The sequence below is a fragment of the Salmo salar genome, chromosome ssa14 (genome assembly GCF_905237065.1).
Source record: "Salmo salar chromosome ssa14, Ssal_v3.1, whole genome shotgun sequence".
Classification (NCBI taxonomy): Eukaryota; Metazoa; Chordata; class Actinopteri; order Salmoniformes; family Salmonidae; genus Salmo; species Salmo salar.
Window position 1 is genome coordinate 71253589 of NC_059455.1, and position 17967 is coordinate 71271555.

Below are 17967 nucleotides of genomic sequence, written 5' to 3' on the forward strand. Positions count from 1 at the left end.
AAGCCAATCACACACTCCATTATATAATTTTATTTAACCTTTATTTAACTAGGCAAGTCAGTTAATAACAAATTCTTATTTACAATGACAGCCTAACCCAGCAAACCCTCCCCTAAACCGGACGACGCTGGGCCAATTGTGTGCTGCCCTATGGGACTTCCAATCACAGCCGGTTGTGATAGAGCCCAGGATCAAACCAGGGTCTGTAGTGACGCCTCTTGCACTGAGATGCAGTGCCTTAGACCGCTGCGCCACTCGGGGGCCCAAGAAGTATAATACGTGTAAAACCAAACCACCCTGTCTGTGTGGACCAGGACCTTTGAATTAAAAAGCAGGTATTTGGTCACTATAGAGGCATTCTTCAGGTACAGTAAATGACCTACACAATTAAATCCTCCTTCCTCCATCACTCTGCACTCTCCTACGGCATCCCTATCCCTAACCTGCAACAGAATTATTAACAGAATTACACACAGCCAACACATATCATTATGGGGCTCAGTGAAGGAGAGAAAGAGAGGGAGGGAGGAGGAGAAAGGTGTAACAGGAGGAAGGGAAGGCCTAGAGGCCTCCAACATGTCTTTTAAGTGCTGGTAATAAAACCTAGTCACCACCTCCTGAATAGCTCCTGTCCAATGGGAACCCATTGAAGCAGGTTTTATGTGTCTTCAGCCCCAGTTTGAGCATCCCCAGCCCTGGTCCCACCAGTCAGTCCTCACCATGCTCTCCCAGCACCAGGACTGATCTTCAAGGGGAACTAACCTAACGTTCATGTCTGTTGCTCCTTTTGCTCCTCTACCTCACCCACTGCTATCAGTCTGTCTGTCTGTTCGCACTTAAAGCCCTGCGTTGCCCCTCGCTCCTAGACGGGAGCAAAACATGGAGCACCACTGTGCTCTCTTGACAAGGTAAGAGCTTTTTGAATGAAACATGTATTATTAAAGTAGTTATTTATATGTTGAAGTGGTAATATCTGGGTGGATTGGCAGTGTGTTCCACTTGACTCTGACCTTGGTGTGGGGAAATCGTGAGTTAAGAGTTTAGTCAGGCTTACTGTTGTCTTAATGTAATATATGCTTTATTGATTGATTCATTCTAGTCTGAGGACTTGCTAGTTAGGAAATTATGAACAATATGACATTCTCTCAATAGCAGTGTTTCCCAAACATTTCCTCTTGTATCCTCAGCCATTCCACTTATCTGATGTATTCGAGAGCCAGATTACACAATTCAAATATTGTAATGAGAGGCTTGGTGATTAGTTGACCAGTTGAATCAGGTGTGCTACAACTGGAAAACATCAAATAAATGGAAGGGCTGTGGGTACTATAGGAGAGATTAGGGAAACATTGCTCGGTAGGAATTAACTAGTTTAGTCACTAATACATTTAGTGAGATATTTAATCAGAATTTTTTTTTTTTTTAAGAAAACTTAATGATTTTTACTGATTTCTAGTATCAGATTCCCCTGAACCATTGACTCACTCTAGAATAATGACAAATCAATATTTTATAGGAAAAAAATCCTTATACATCTTTTATTAGAAATAGGAAATAGTCGTGCTTGAATTTATACTGCCTTGAAATGAACCAGTGATATTGGGGCTGGTTAATAGAAGCTCCATGGCCAAGACTGAGATAGCACAGCTTTATAATCTGGTACACGCACGCACGCGCGCGCACGCACACACACACACACACACACACAGACAATAAACCTTGTTTGGTGGGTATTTAAACGGGGGAAATTAAAGCTGTTAAACCTTAAGAACCAGCCTTCCTTTCCTCCTTACCTCTCCAATGGGGTGGTCAGCTGTGTCTTTGTCATGGCGTATTGCTCTGTTAAAAAGCAGTCTGGCCTCTCAAATAGCTCCTGTGGGGACCAGAGTGACACACACACACATACTTTTATAGTCCTAAAGTTTTGCTCCCAAATTATTAGCTTACTAATTAAAGTGAGTGATAGGTTTAATTTGTAAGGCTGAGCAGCAGAGAGTGTAACGGGGGTCCACTTGGTGTAATTAAGACAAATGAGGGCAATGAAGTCACTCCAGGAGAGCTGGAGAGCTGGCTTACTACACGGTCCAGGCTCTAGGACGCTGGAAGACAAGGCCATATGGGTGGCACAGCGAGAAGGCCAGAAAACATTCAAACAAGCTCTGGATGCTGGAGATCACACACTGTGCTTTTCACTCAGGGAGAGGGATGACTGATCACAGAGTTGTAATTGCTCTTGATGAAAGAGGCACAATCTTGAAGATGTTTATTTTCTTATCAGTAATGCCCTTGACCTTTCACGACACAGTACTAGAGACTAGAGACTCTGTCTGAGATGCAGCATATTGATTTAGAATTTCCCCCTGAGAATAGAGTTGTTGAGGTTGTTGCCCTGTTGACTTGGTTTATAGTTTAATCTGTGCTCTGAGAACATAATATTAGGAAAAAGTCAAAACACAATTGCTTTTCCAAAGATATTTTCTGCAGCTCAAGAGCTGATGTTAAAACCGCTGTCAACCTTTTCCCAGACAATCAGTGTCAGAATGTTTTTGATGCTATTGCTTGCTGTGACAGTTTATCTCGAGGGGTTGGGAGTCTATTGTACACAAGGCGTCAAAGGACGCTAAGCTTTGCTTTCCTATATATTACAACATCAGACTGGATCTAAGGACAAATGCAAATTGAAATGCCCAAAAGCTGATAGCACAGAAGGACATCTCTGTTGTGAATGAACCCCAATTAGTGCTACATTTCTATTCTCTCTCTCTCTCTCTCTCTCTCTCTCTCTCTTTCTCTCATGCTTCACACTAAAGCTGCTCAACACAACTAGTGGCCATATATGGAAGTGCAGGGCAAGATCATTTCACAGTAAAGCAAACAAATTCAGATAGCTACCTGATCCAGATAGTCCAGTGGTTTGTGTTGGTGGGTGTACTGTACTGTGGTCCAGGGTTCCTGTCAGTGAAAGCCCTCTCCATAACCATTATAAGGTCAGGGCTGTTCTTGGCTGCCAAGCTGGTAGATAGATTAATGGGCATGGGGAGATGCAGGGCTGCCAGCCTGTAGTGATTTGGGCAGTGTCCTCCATGGTGAAGGACATATGTTAGTGGCTAACTGCCTCTTCCCTCCCTCCTCTGTAGGGACCTTGCTGAGTAAGCCATTATTAATTTCTCTGATAGCACCCCCCTCTCTCTCCCTGTCTTCCCTGTCTCCTTAAAGTTGGAATCTGTAGCGGTGAAATTGCCATGTTCGTTTGCGATATTACAACAACGAAGATGTTACTTCAAACAGAAAACACTTTTTTTTCGGCGGACACCATTGCTCTCTTGATAGAACAGCAGTTTTTTCTTGATGCTGGAGATCCTCACTGCTATTTCTCCTAATGCGGATCAAAGCTTTAACATGTCATCTCTCTTACAAATAAAGACCTCCATATACACCCTCGGCCATCACTCCATATCACCCTGCCTGTCAGCCTTCTGATAGGGCTGATGAAGGGGCTGATGAAGGGGCTGATGAAGGGGCTGATGAAGGGGCTGAGGAAGGGGCTGAGGAAGGGGCTGATGAAGGGGCTGATGAAGGGGCTGATGAAGGGGCTGAGGAAGGGGCTGTGGAAGGGGCTGATGAAGGGGCTGAGGAAGGGGCTGAGGAAGGGGCTGATGAAGGGGCTGAGGAAGGGGCTGATGAAGGGGCTGAGGAAGGGGCTGATGAAGGGGCTGAGGAAGGGGCTGATGAAGGGGCTGAGGAAGGGGCTGAGGAAGGGGCTGAGGAAGAGGCTGAGGAAGGGGCTGAGGAAGGGGCTGAGGAAGGGGCTGATGAAGGGGCTGATGAAGGGGCTGAGGAAGGGGCTGATGAAGGGGCTGAGGAAGGGGCTGAGGAAGGGGCTGAGGAAGGGGCTGAGGAAGGGGCTGATGAAGGGGCTGAGGAAGGGGCTGATGAAGGGGCTGATGAAGGGGCTGAGGAAGGGGCTGAGGAAGAGGCTGAGGAAGGGGCTGAGGAAGGATGAGGAAAACAAGGCCAGTCGGTTAGGTCTTATTTCTTAGTCTGTGGAGCGGTCTGAGGACACACAACACAACGTTTTGGTTTTATGTAGTACACATTCATGTGTAAGCCACAGGAGGCTGGTGGCACCTTCATTGGGGCAGACGAGCTTGTGGTAATGGCTGGAGCGGAATAAGTGGAATGGTATCAAACACATCAAACACATGGTGTCCATTATTATGTGGTGTAGGCCTATGTATGACAACAATGGCCGTCTCGAGCAAGTCATTTTCACTGTTGCTGCTTTCTACGACACAATGTCTGTCTTTACTGTGTGTAGTTATTACTTCACTATTTCTGTAAGCTTACTTAGTATGGACAGACATTCATACTCTGGAGTTGAGCTAATGATTAGACAATGTACAGTCATGTCTGGCATCAGCAAAACAACACTCGACTGCTTATGAACATCATCCTGACACAGTTTCCCCCATTACCTGCAAAAGGAGAAATGTATGGGTTTCTGTATTTCCATGATAACATGTGCTTGTGTTGTCATAAGGTCTTCATTGATCAAACTGATCGTACTGATCAGTATGACACATATCTCACTCCTTTCTGATAATATTGATATGTCTACGTGAGTTGTAGTGTCTTTTGATGTGTCGCTACTCTAAAGCTTTATCAAATCAGGCCAGAGATGGTAGACATGATGACTGAAGACATCAGATCACTGACCCAGCTGTCCTTTCTCTCGCTCTCCCACTCTCTCTCTCGCCCTCTCCCTCTCTCTCTCTCTCTCTCGCCCTCTCCCTCACTATCTCTCCCTCTCTCTTTCTCTCTTCTCTCAGGAAGCGACCACAGCACCCAGCGATGTTGCTGTACCCCTCTACCTGCATGGCCCTCCTCTCTCTGCTACTCTCTCCTGCCCTCGGCCGTAAGTTACCCAGAAGCCTTCAGGCTCATGATAGACACGTAACAGTGCACCACTGGGATATGGTATTTGATTTTGTTATCAAAACACACACGTTGTTTCAAGAATACTATCCCAAGTCATTCCATTTAACACAAATGCAAATCTAAGATTAAGACAGAAACAGCAGATGTAGTGTAGCCTACTGTACTAGTCTGTAAGATTAATTCAGATAATCTCTAGTTTCTTAATTCTTACAGATACCCTATCTTAATTTGATCATCCTGTTGTTGTCCTGCACAGCAGGAAATGCAGACTTGTAGTATTTGAGGTTTAAAAAGGATTCTAAAGTTTGTCATTTCCACTTAAAAATGTCAGACTTGATTTGCCCTGACGTTTCAACCCCTACAAAAAAAATGTATATTAATTATAATCCACATAATAATTTACATTATTTTCCTAAGGTAGCAAACTGGCTCAAATTAAGATCCTACATCTGTATAAGCCTCTCTCGCAAGCTGTCAGAGAGATGCAACAACACTATCCACATTATGGGATGTTTTTCACCATCAACACAAATACAATACAGACTTGGGGTATACTTACAGCAGTAAACAAACAAAATGTTTATTCTTATAACATGTAAAGTGAATACCATCTTATAGCATGGTTTACTGTTGCAGTACAAGCACATGATGTGTGGTCTAATACGTAGCTAGATTACTTTCCTTTTGGAAATGGTCTGCTTATATCCACTGGTCATCCTCATAGCACTCAGCGGGGTCGTAAAAGCTGAGCTGAGGTCCATCTCCATCTACTGCTCGTTTAGCGTAATGAATAGGCTGCTAAAACACATGGGGTGCATCCCAAATGGTACCCTATTCCCACTATAGTGCACTACTTTTGATCAGGGCCCGTAGGGATCTGGTAAAAAAGAATTGTGCACTATATAGGGAATAGGGTGCTATTTGGGACACACCCATGGTATTGGGAAGGGAGTGGTTAACTACTTATAGCTCCCACTGCACAGCGAGAGAAGTGTTTATGGCTAGTAAACACACAGGATAAATACCATCTCACCAAAGTATCTCCTCTACTCAGCAGTTATGGTGGAACCGATAGGGTCTTCCAGATGTGTTGCCTCCACACTCTGCACCTCCAAATGAGCTGAATCAGATTATTGACTCTGGGAGTAGAGGCTAGAAGCCCTCCGGCTCCCAGCGTTGTTTCATTACTTCCAGATCTTTGTTTCCTAGTTTCCCCTGCACTGCGTTTTCATCCTCATATCAAACAGGGGGAGGAGAGGAGGAGAAGTGTTCTCTGAATACTTTAGAAGTTTCACATTGAGATGATACTACTACAGTAGAGCAAGGCTCTTTAATGAAACATTATCAAATGTTTCCACTCTCATTGTTTCAAGATTCACTTAAAGCTTTAGTTGAGAAGGACATTTCAAAAATCACCTCAGGTTTTTAGTTACATTACAGTAGCTCTCTTTTTCAATTAATCCCATCCAATGACACTTAATCCCAGCCAGATATGTAGGTTATAGTACATTAACAAATACTAAAGACACAAGACTAATATTACAGGTTACTCAATCACCCGAGAAAAACATTGAGGATGAAAGCAGAAATTATAGCACAACAGTGTGATTGATTATTGATGGCCTTTTACGTTAGTTCCACAGAGAGATTTCCATCTCAATAAATCACAGGTACAGATGTAGCATCTAAATTTGAGCCCATTTGCTGCAGCCGGAAAATAATCCTGCAGAAAAAGCAAATGTGAATTGTTATGTTTTTGTAGGGGTTCATACATTTTTCATAAGGGACAATCAAGTCTGAAATTTCAAAGTGGAAATTACAAACTTCAGAAGCCTTTTTGACCCTCAAATACACTACATGTTTTCAACAAGGTGATCAAATTTAGATGCTACATCTGTAGATAATAAACTGAGAAGAGGTTTTACCTGTCAGTTTCTCAACAACACAGGCAGCACCTTAATTGGTGAGGACCGGCTCATAGTAATAGCTGGTATGGAATTTATGAAATGGTATCGAACGCATCAAACACAGGGTTTCCATGTGTTTGATACCATTCCATTTACTCCATTCCAGCCATTATTATGAGCCATCCTCCCCTCATCAGCCTCCTGTGCTCTACAAGCGCGAGCGATATGGCTTTACCCCAGTCCACATTCACGCTACAGCAGCTACACACATACATCAACATTATCTTCAATCTGGGCTCAGGGGTAGACGTAACATAGTAAATGTAAATCTTGTACACTCGGTATGTTCAATATGTTACGAATTTGCAAAGCATGTAATATGTTATGAATTCCAATTTATTGCGGCTAACATTAGCTAGGGGTTAATGTTAGATTGCAAAGTAGTCCATGATGAGATTTCAACACGCAACCTTTGAGTTGCTAGACGTTCACATTATACACCCACCCATCCACCCTTACCAACCACCCTACCTTCTGTCTTATGTAACCCTACCAAAAGTAACATACTAATATGAGTGTCCCTTATTTACATTTTAAATTTGTTATGTCTAGTCTATGAGACCAGGCTGTTATCTTTTGCATCTGATACTTTACTACATACCTGTGTGTGTGCTTGTGATATCAAATATAGGATGCCACAGCTTTAAGAATAACCAACATAAAACATGAATCCAGAGTGTAAGGTGAATTACATTCTTACCTTGTTTTCTCACCGTTGCATGATCTCCCTGTGGCTTTCCCATGGAGTTGGCACTGTGAATTCTGATTCAGTGTTTGGTTGGTGGCTCAGTTGGTAGAGCATGGTGCATGCAATGCCAGAGTTGTGTGTTTGATTCCCACGAGGGACCAGTACAGGAAAAAGTACACAAATGCATCCCCTCACTACTGTAAGTTGCTCTGGATAAGAGTGTCTACTAAATAACTCAAATGTAAATGCTGTGAATGGAAACATCCTAACCAAGCTTCTGTCTCTGTGTGTTTTCCATCAGAGTTAGATCTCAACAGGTTAGATGGGGACACAGCTGTCTGCCCTCCCATGAGAAATGGACAAGATGACCTTCCTGGTAAAGTATAGATACTATGACTCTGTGAATATGCGTACTAACTTAGTCCTCTTCATCCCTGGTGGGACATACTATTAAATAGAAACAATTTGCTTCCAGTATGTCTTTGGCCACATCTTGCTTGCGCCCTGTCCCATGAGATGTGGATATAGTTTATGATGTAATCAAAGGAGACCTGCATGGGAAGACATATTACATATCTCAACGTATGTATCAAACAATACAATACATCTCAGGAGGTCTGAGCTAGTAGTTTTGAGATGTCTTTCTGTAACCAAGTCTTACCTCACATCAACAGACCAGGTCAGAAGGGGCTCCGTATGGAGCAATAGTCCCTGTGGTTTTTCACTTTGCTAGACAACATAGACTTACATTTTAAATGCACAGGAAACCACCAGCCTTGGTTTACAGAAATCCCTGAGGAAGCAAAATACAGAACATCACAACTAAGCTAGCTGCTGTGATTGCTTAGTGAACTGGGCTGGGCTGTGTAAATGCTTAATGGCTTGAGACACGTTTAGATTTCAAATGAGCCACATAAAATATTCCGCTGAAGCCTGATAGATTTTAGTAGGAACAATTCTAGCTCAGCAAGATGTTAATTGTGTACCAGCGCCCTGGTAGGAACAGATGCATCAGCTACCATGAAATCACATGGTGTACAATGTGTTGTGAGCCCAGGCAGGGAAGGTACAAACCTACGTATAAGAGAACAACTAATTAGAATCATATGTTAGTCATATCACTGCACCCTGTTTTGCATAAAGATTATGAAACAAGAATAAACCGTTAAACATAGTAGTGGGAAAACACTGACATTCCAAAATGTCCACTTTGTGAATATGCACCAGTCTATAAAAAAGTGGTCAGATGAAGCAGATGCTAAACTACAGGACTGTTTTGCTAGCACAGACTGGAATATGTTCCGGGATTCTTCCGATGGCATTGAGGAGTACACCACATCAGTCACTGGCTTTATCAATAAGTGCATCGAGGACATCGTCACAACAGTGACTGTACGTACATACCCCAACCAGAAGCCATGGATTACAGACAACATTCGCACTGAGCTCAAGGCTAGAGCTACCGCTTTCAATGAGCGGGACTCTAACTCGGAAGCTTATAAGAAATCCTGCTATGCCCTCCGACGAACCATCAAACAGGCAAAGAGTCAATACAGGACTAAGATCGAATCGTACTACACCGGCTCCGATGCTAGTCGGATGTTGCAGGGCTTGCAAACTATTACAGACTACAAAGGGAAGCACAGCCAAGAGCTGCCCAGTGACACAAGCCTACCAGACGAGCTAAATAACTTCTATGCTCACTTCGAGGCAAGTAACACTGAAACATGCATGAGAGCATTAGCTGTTCTGGACGACTGTGTGATCACGCTCTCCTCAGCCGATGTGAGTAAGACCTTTCAACAGGTCAACATTCACAAGGCCTCAGGGCCAGACAGATTACCAGGACGTGTACTCTGAGCATGCGCTGACCAACTGGCAAGTGTCTTCACTGACATTTTCAACCTCTCCCTGTCTGAGTCTGTAATACCAACATGTTTCAAGCAGACCACCATAGTCCCCGTGCCCAGGAACACTAAGGTAACCTGCCTAAATGACTACAGACCCATAGCACTCATGTCAGTGGCCACGAAGTGCTTTGAAAAGCTGGTCATGGCTCACATCAACATCATTATCCCAAAAACCCTAGACCCACTCCAATTTGCATACCGCACCAACAGATCCACAGATGATGCAATCTGTATTGCACTCCACACTGCCCTTTCCCACCTGGACAAAAGGAACACCTATGTGAGAATGCTATTCATTGACTACAGCTCAGCGCTCAACACCATAGTGCCCTCAAAGCTCATCACTAAGCTAAGGACCCTGTGACTAAACACCTCCCTCTGCAACTGGATCCTGGACTTCCTGACGGGCTGTCCCCAGGTGGTAAGGGTAGGTAACAACACATCCGCCATGCTGATCCTCAACACGGGGCCCCTTAGGGGTGCGTGCTCAGTCCCCTCCTGTACTCCCTGTTCACTCATGACTGCACAGCCAGGCACGACTCCAACACCATCATTAAGTTTGCTGATGACACAACAGTGGTAGGCCTGATCACCGACAACGATGAGACAGCCTATAGGGAGGAGGTCAGAGACCTGACCATGTGGTGCAAGGACAAGAACCTCTCCCTCAATGTGATCAAGACAAAGGAGACGATTGTGGACAACAGGAAAAGGAGGACCGAGCACGCCCCCATTCTCATGGACGGGGCTGCAGTGGAGCAGGTTGAGAGCTTCAAGTTCCTTGGTGTCCACATCACCAACAAACTATCATGGTCCAAGCACACCAAGACAGTTGTGAAGAGGGCACAACAAAACCTATTCCCCCTCAGGAGACTGAAAAGATTTGGCATGGGTCCTCAGATCCTCAAAAGGTTTTACAGCTGCACCATCGAGAGCATCCTGACAGGTTGCATCACTGACTGGTTTGGCAACTGCTCGACCTCCGACCACAAGGCACTACAGAGGGTAGTCCGTACGGCCCACTACAACACTGGGGCCAAGCTTCCTGCCATCCAGGACCTCCATACAAGGTGGTGTCAGAGAAAGGCCCTAAAAATTGTCAAAGACTGCAGCCATCCTAGTCATAGACTGTTCTCTCTGCCACTGCACGGCAAGCGGCACCGGAATGCCAAGTCTAGGTCTAAGAGGCTTCTAAACAGCTTCTACCCCCAAGCCATAAGACTCCTGAACAGCTAATCAAATGGCTACCCAGACTATTTACATTCCCCCCCCCCAGGTCTACACCTGTTGTATTCGGTTCATGTGACAAATACAATTTGATTTGACTTAACATAACTGATCCAGAAATATGCCCATACACTTTTATAACACTATGTGTCGGATACAAAAAAGACCAGTACATGTCAATCAGATGTGCATAGTTTTTATTTCCCTACTCCTGAAATACATTATATAACATACAGTATAATTCACCAGAACGATTCAAGGGATATGTACAATTAAGTGATAATACCCGAGAAGCCGGTGTTTGGAGGATATATTGGCAGGCCCTAGACGAAATCGTGCCAATATATCCTCCAAACACCTGCTTCGAGGGTATTATCACTTTTTTACAACGGGTTACAAACATATTCAAATAATGATTTACATCTTTTAATTAAGAAAGTTATTTTTATTAATTTATTCATACTATTTCATCCTTCCACAAGATATAGTCCCGACACAAATCTAGGGTTGCTACCCAAGCCGGCTGGTCATTCGTTCTATCGGTTCGGTTGCCAGAGACGCAACCCAGTCGTTCAGTCTTTTTGTTCTGTATCTATGGACGTTTCAGTCGTTCGTTCTAAATGTTCCATTGCCATACTGGCTGGCAACGTTCTTATCCCTTGCTTGCTAGCTAGCAAAGTAGCTGCATTTGCGTTTGTTTAAGCTGTTTTCTAGTGACGTTTATTTGGATACATCCATAACAATGAGCTAATGATGCATGATTTCGTTTGGCATAGAAAATGTGCTCTCTCGTCAGGACACTGTTGTTCAGAGAAGCTAGCCAACAACACAATTTACACAATCACTTCAAACTGAAGCTGGAAAGACAGCAAACTAGCTGCACTTCGTTTCGTTTGACCTGTTTTCTATTGATAGTTCTTTGTATATATCCAAACATTAATGCTGATTCATGATTTCGACTGGCTAAGAAACGCTGCCTGTCTGTCTCGTCCCAACTCCCAACACGTTCATTACTATAGGACAGCTGGAGATCGAATTTGAATATTGGAACAATGTTGCAAATGTCAGAGAGACAGACAGTAAGGTTTATACAAATCTACACTGTTGAAAACCAAATTTTAGTCTAAAAGAAATGTGAGATAATGTCTAGATGTTTTTTATAGTTTATAAATTGAATGGCTGGGCTAATGAGACAGTGGATTGCACAGTCAAATGGAACAGAGTAAATAGGCATTTTAACATCATACATTCATCAGGTGGTAACTTGTGGAATAGACATCGGCTGGAATGCGCTTTTAATCAATCAGCATTCAGAATTAGACCCACCAGTTGTATAATACTGTATCGTGTAATTCAGAACGAACAGGAGATATCTGAAAATCCGTTCACCTCTCTTTTAGGGTTTGATCTGATCACCCAGTTCCAGCTGGATGTTATTCCTCTGAAGGGGGTGAGGAAGGTGGAGGGCTCCACTCCTCTCCAGGTGGCATATCGCCTCGATAGGGAGGCCAACTTCCAGATCCCTACCAGGTAAGGAAATATAGAAAAATAAACATGATATTGGAGCTTATCCAGGCTTGATGCAGGTGTTGTATTATTATGGCTCAATACGGAGGCCAGCTTTGAAATACCTACCAGGTGAAGAAAGAATGAAGAAACCAGAACCAGAAACACACACATAATCGTTACACTCACACACACGCACACACATAATAAATACTTTCCCCTGGGTCGATGCAGGTGTTGTATTATTGCAGGTCTCAGACAGGTGTTATCACTCTGTGGAACAGCTTATAATTGGCAGAGAACAACATGTCTGAACTGATTTGGCATCTCTTGGCAACGAGGGGGAAAGCAGTGGACCCCACCCTCCCAGACCCTGTGTAACCATTAAATATCTCATACCAGAAACATAGACATATTTCATCATGCACCATTTTTAGTTGAAGTTTTATTCACTTGTTTCTGTCTGTGCTCATAAAGGATTCTGCCCGAGCAGCTTCCTGTGTGAAGAAAGACTGTGTGTGTGTGTGTGTGTGTGTGTGTGTGTGTGTGTGTGTGTGTGTGTGTGTGTGTGTGTGTGTGTGTGTGTGTGTGTGTGTGTGTGTGTGTGTGTGTGTGTGTGTGTGTGTGTGTGTGTGTGTGTGTGTGTCTTGCCTAGATCAAGCAGTGAACGTGTGGGAATCCTTTAGCCTGGTATTCTACCCTGTAAAAACAAATACGAGAACCAGTGCAGAATCTTCCATTTTCAGCTTAGACTGTTTTCATATTGCTTAGTAGGCTAGAAGTTGCTGTTACGTGGTTACCTTCTTACATAACTTAGGCTGTCTTCTGGTGTTTCACTGCTGGTCTGGCAAATTACCTGTATTGGTCCTGTTTTCACATAAACTGTTATGTAACATACTGACATCTTTCAGTCTGCCTCATGCCACTCAGGACAACGTGACGCTAATCACAAAAACATTTATCTCTCGGAGTCCAGTGGCCAGTCTGTCTGGGCTTTGAAGTCTGTCGTCAGAAAGGTTCATTTCCGATACCTGTGTCCTTGTCACTGCAGGGGATAGAGGCCTAAAACACAACACACATCAAACTCTGGCCTAGGCTGTGAGATACTTTCTCCCAAGGTGCAACACACACAAACACACACACACACACACACACATAGGCACACTGCAGGAACGTTAGAGAGAGTGGTCTTCATTTGTTTTATTGGGTTACAGAAAACTCATTTTTTATTGCCTTGTCTTGATCCATTTACAAGCCGGCTGCAGCTCTGCAGCTCCCGTCCATAAAGGCACCACCTATGGAGCCCTTGGCCTGGCTAGTTAAAACCCCAGGGCTCGTATTCATAAAGCGGCAAGTAGGAGTGCTGCCCTAGGATCAGTTTAACCTTTTAGATGATAATGAATAGACTGAAGGGGCCTTAATCTGAGATCAGCATCTGAGACTCTTTATGAATACCAGCCTAGAGGTTTAGGACTGGGGAGACTGGAGAGCAGTTTACGTGTTAGAGACGGAGACGGGACGACTGCTTAATTGATCTGTTGATCAGAGCGACCGGGGCTCTGCTTCTGTTTATAACAAAAGGGTTTGATGGAAAAAATAAAGGGCCTCGTTGTTCCTTTGGAGTATTTGTAACTGTTGCTTTATGCATGCATCATGCATTAGAGACAGGGAGAGATGGAGGGATAGAGAGAGAAAGAGAATGAAAGTGCTTTGACATAAAAGTGTTAGGGTTTGATTGATGTCTCCATTCATGATGTTATCGTGGGCGTGAGGAGCGGGAAAGGAACAGAGCCGCTGTGTGTGATGCTTTTTAAACGTGGCCTGCAGCAGCTTTACCTCTGCTTTGTGATCATGGAGTGTCTTTGACATTAGCCGCCATCAGAGATCTGAAATCCTAGAACCACCCAATGTGTGCTGTGTGTATGTGATGGAAAGCTGCTTTTTTACCCACTGCAAAGTGTTGCCCCCGGTGCCCTCTTCTCTATGACTCTAACTGAACTGCATTCTTTATGATTTTGTAAAGAGAAGTTTGAACCATTTCTTCTGTCCATCCACCCCTTCCACAGGGGCTTCACTGGACTCATTCATGTATAAACCCTTTTCTCTCCTCCCTCTCCCACCCATCTGTATCTTCATTTTCATCTTCTGTTCTTCTTCACCCAGGCTCAATTTCCCCCGGGGGTTCCCTGGCGAGTACTCTGTCATGGTCACGTTCCGTATGATCAAGAACACGATAAACAAGGTGTGGAACGTGTGGCAGGTGGTGGATGAAGACGGCCGGAAGCAGGCAGGGCTCAGGCTGAATGGAGACCAGCAGGCCTTGGAATACTTCCTGATGGGCCAGGATGGCAACCTGCAGACCGTCACCTTCCCAGGGCTCTCTGTGTTGTTCAACACCAAGTGGCACAAGGTGATGGAATGAGTGATGGCACTCCTGGTTAGCGTTGCAAAATACAGTAACTATCCCAAAACTCCCCGGTTTTCCAGAAATCTCGGATGGAAGATCCCGGAATCAGGAGGGAATAAGCTGGAAATCCTGGAAAGCCTAGGACTTTTGATAAAGTTACTGGAAATGTGCAACCCTACTCCTGGTTCAATGTAATTAGTGATAACTGATCACTAAATTTGCATTTTCTAAACTGGTTTATTTAGCTAGTAGTCTCGCAATGACATGAATTACGGTGGCCCCTGAGGATCAACAACAGTAACCCTATAGCATATCCTTACAGGTGATGATTGGGGTGGAGAGAGACCAGGTCACCCTGTATGTGGACTGTCAGCCCGTGGACAAGAAGCCCATCAAGGGGAAAGGCCCCGTCAACACAGAGGGAGATACGCTTATTGGGAGGCTGGATACTGACGCTGATGCTTCTGTTGTGGTGAGCAGGGCAAGGATAGCCTGGCCCCAGATCTGGTTGTGCTGTATTGCAAACTCTTATGGTCGTTGTTTGGCATGACAATAACCATTGGAGTTGGTAAGACAACACAAACCGATCTGGGATCAGGCTAAGGCTGAGAAGGTGTTGGTTCCCCAGTGGTGCGTTGTTCTACAGTAAGCGTTATCATATGGGTCATGTTATATGATCAATATCGTGCCATTGTCTCTTTCTAGTTTGAACTTCAGTGGATGTTGATCCATTGTGACCCGAAGAGAGCCAATAGAGAGAACTGCCAGGAGTTGCCTATCACAGAGGTAACAACAACAACCTTGTCTCCACCTGGTCTTTACTTGCTTTGGGTTTGGGTTCATATCGACCAGCAACATAGATTTCACTAACTGAATCTGCACCTGCCAAAATGTGAGGAGATAGGATGGCCAGTTATACTACTGTAGGAGTGCCATGATTACAATACATACAGTACAAGTCAAAGTTTGCAGTAATCAAAAAAGTGAGATTCTTCAAAGTAGCTACCCTTTGCTTTGATGACAACTTTGCACACTCTTGGCATTCTCTCAACCAGCTTCATGAGGTAGTCACCTGGAATGCATTTCAATTAACGTGTGCCTTGTTAAAAGTTCATTTGTGGAATTGTTTTTCTTCTTAGTGCGTTTGAGGCAATCAAATCAAATCAAATTTTATCCGTCTATTCGCCGAATACAACACCTTACAGTGAAATGCTTACTTACGAGCCCCTAACCAACAATGCAGTTTCTAAAAATACAGATAAGAATAAGAGATAAAAGTAACAAGTAAATAAACAGCAGCAGTAAAATAGCAATAGCGAGACTATATACAGGGGGGTACCGATACAGAGTCAATTTGTGGGGGCACCGGTTAGTTGAGGTAATAGTACATGTAGGTAGAGTTACTAAAAGTGACTATGCATAAATGACAACAGAGAGTAGCAGTGGTGTAAAGATGGGATGGGGGGGCACTACAAATAGTCTGGGTAGCCATTTGACTAGATGTTCAGGAGTCTTATGGCTTGGGGGTAGAAGCTGTTTAGAAGCCTCTTGGACCTAGACTTGGCGCACCGGGACCGCTAGGGTGGCTGGAGTCTTTGACAATTTTTAGGGCCTTCCTCTGACACTGGCTGGTATAGAGGGCCTGGATGGCAGGAAGCTTGGCCCCAGTGATGTACAGGGCCGTTTGCACTTTGCTCTGTAGTGCCTTGCGGTCGGAGGCCGAGCAGTTGCCATACCAGGCAGTGATGCAACCAGTCAGGATGCTCTCGATGGTGCAGCTGTTAAACCTTTTGAGGATCTGAGGACCCATGCCAAATCTTTTCAGTCTCCTGAGGGGGAATAGGTTTTGTCATACTCTCTTCACGACTGTCTTGGTGTGCTTGGACCATCATAGTTTGTTGGTGATGTGGACACCAAGGAACTTGAAGCTCTCAACCTGCTCCACTGCAGCCCCGTCCATGAGAATGGGGGCGTGCTCGGTCCTCTTTTTCCTGTAGTCCACAATCATGTCCTTTGTCTTGATCACATTGAAGGAGAGGTTGTTGTCCTGGCAACACATGGCCAGGTCCCTGACCTCCTTCCTATAGACTGTCTCATTGTTGTCGGTGATCAGGCCTACCACTGTTGTGTCATCGGCAAATTTAATGATGGTGTTGGAGTTGTGCCTGGCTGTGCAGTCATGAGTGAACAGGGAGTACAGGAGGGGACTGAGCACGCACCCCTGAGGGGCCCCTGTGTTGAGGATCAGCGTGGCGGATGTGTTTTTACCTACCCTTACCACCTGGGGACAGCCCGTCAGGAAGTCCAGGATCCAGTTTCAGAGGGAGGTGTTTAGTCACAAGGTTCTTAGCTTAGTGATGAGTTTTGAGGGCACTATGGTGTTGAGCGCTGAGCTGTAGTCAATGAATAGCATTCTCACATAGGTGTTCCTTTTGTCCTGGTGTGAAAGAGCAGTGTGGAGTGCAATACAGATTGCATCATCTGTGGATCTGTTGGTGCGGTATGCAAATTGGAGTGGATCTAGGGTTTTTGGGATAATGATGTTGATGTGAGCCATGACCAGCCTTTTAAAGCACTTCATGGCTACAGACGTGAGTGCTACGGGTCGGTAGCCATTTAAGCAGGTTACCTTAGTGTTCTTGGGCACAGGGACTATGGTGGTCTTCTTGAAACATGTTGGTATTACAGACTCAGACAGGGAGAGGTTGAAAATGTCAGTGAAGACACTAGCCAGTTGGTCAGCGCATGCTCAGAGTACACGTCCTGGTAATCTGTCTGGCCCTGAGGCCTTGTGAATGTTGACCTGTTGAAAGGTCTTACTCACATCGGCTGAGGAGAGCGTGATCACACAGTCTTCCGGAACAGCATGTTTCAGTTTTATTTGCCTCTGAAGCAAGCATAGAAGTAGTTTAGCTCATCTGGTAGGCTTGTGTCATTGGGCAGCTCTCGGCTATGCTTCCCTTTGTAGTCTGTAATGGTTTGCAAGCCCTATCACATCCGACTAGCATCAGAGCCATGTAGTACGACTCGATCTTAGTCCTATATTAGCGCTTTGCCTGTTTGATGGTTCGTCGGAGGGCTCCTTGAAAGCGGCAGCTCTAGCTTTTAGCTCAGTGAGGATGCTGCCTGTAATCCATGGCTTCTGGTTGGGGTATGTATGTATCGTCACTGAGGGGACGACGTCGTAGATGCACTTATTGATGAAGCCAATGACCGATGTGGTGTACTCCTTAATGTCATTGGAGGAATCCCGGAACATATTCCAGTCTGTGCTAGCAAAACAGTCCTGTAGCTTAGCATCTGCTTCATCTGACCATTTTTTTT

General features: G+C 44.6%; 1 protein-coding gene across 2 annotated transcripts in view; it reads left to right on the forward strand.

Moving 5' to 3' along the window:
* The first annotated feature begins 676 nt into the window (after nt 1-676).
* LOC106570217 (collagen alpha-1(IX) chain) overlaps nt 677-17967 on the forward strand; it is a 38806-nt gene continuing 21515 nt past the window's right edge. For both annotated transcript variants that reach the window (XM_014142303.2, XM_014142304.2), the window contains exons 1-7: nt 677-908; nt 4830-4915; nt 7895-7969; nt 12131-12260; nt 14400-14646; nt 14966-15115; nt 15349-15429. In XM_014142303.2, coding sequence (XP_013997778.2) covers nt 880-908; nt 4830-4915; nt 7895-7969; nt 12131-12260; nt 14400-14646; nt 14966-15115; nt 15349-15429 — 798 coding nt within the window. In that variant the 5' untranslated portion in view covers nt 677-879. The remainder of the gene's footprint in view (nt 909-4829; nt 4916-7894; nt 7970-12130; nt 12261-14399; nt 14647-14965; nt 15116-15348; nt 15430-17967) is intronic.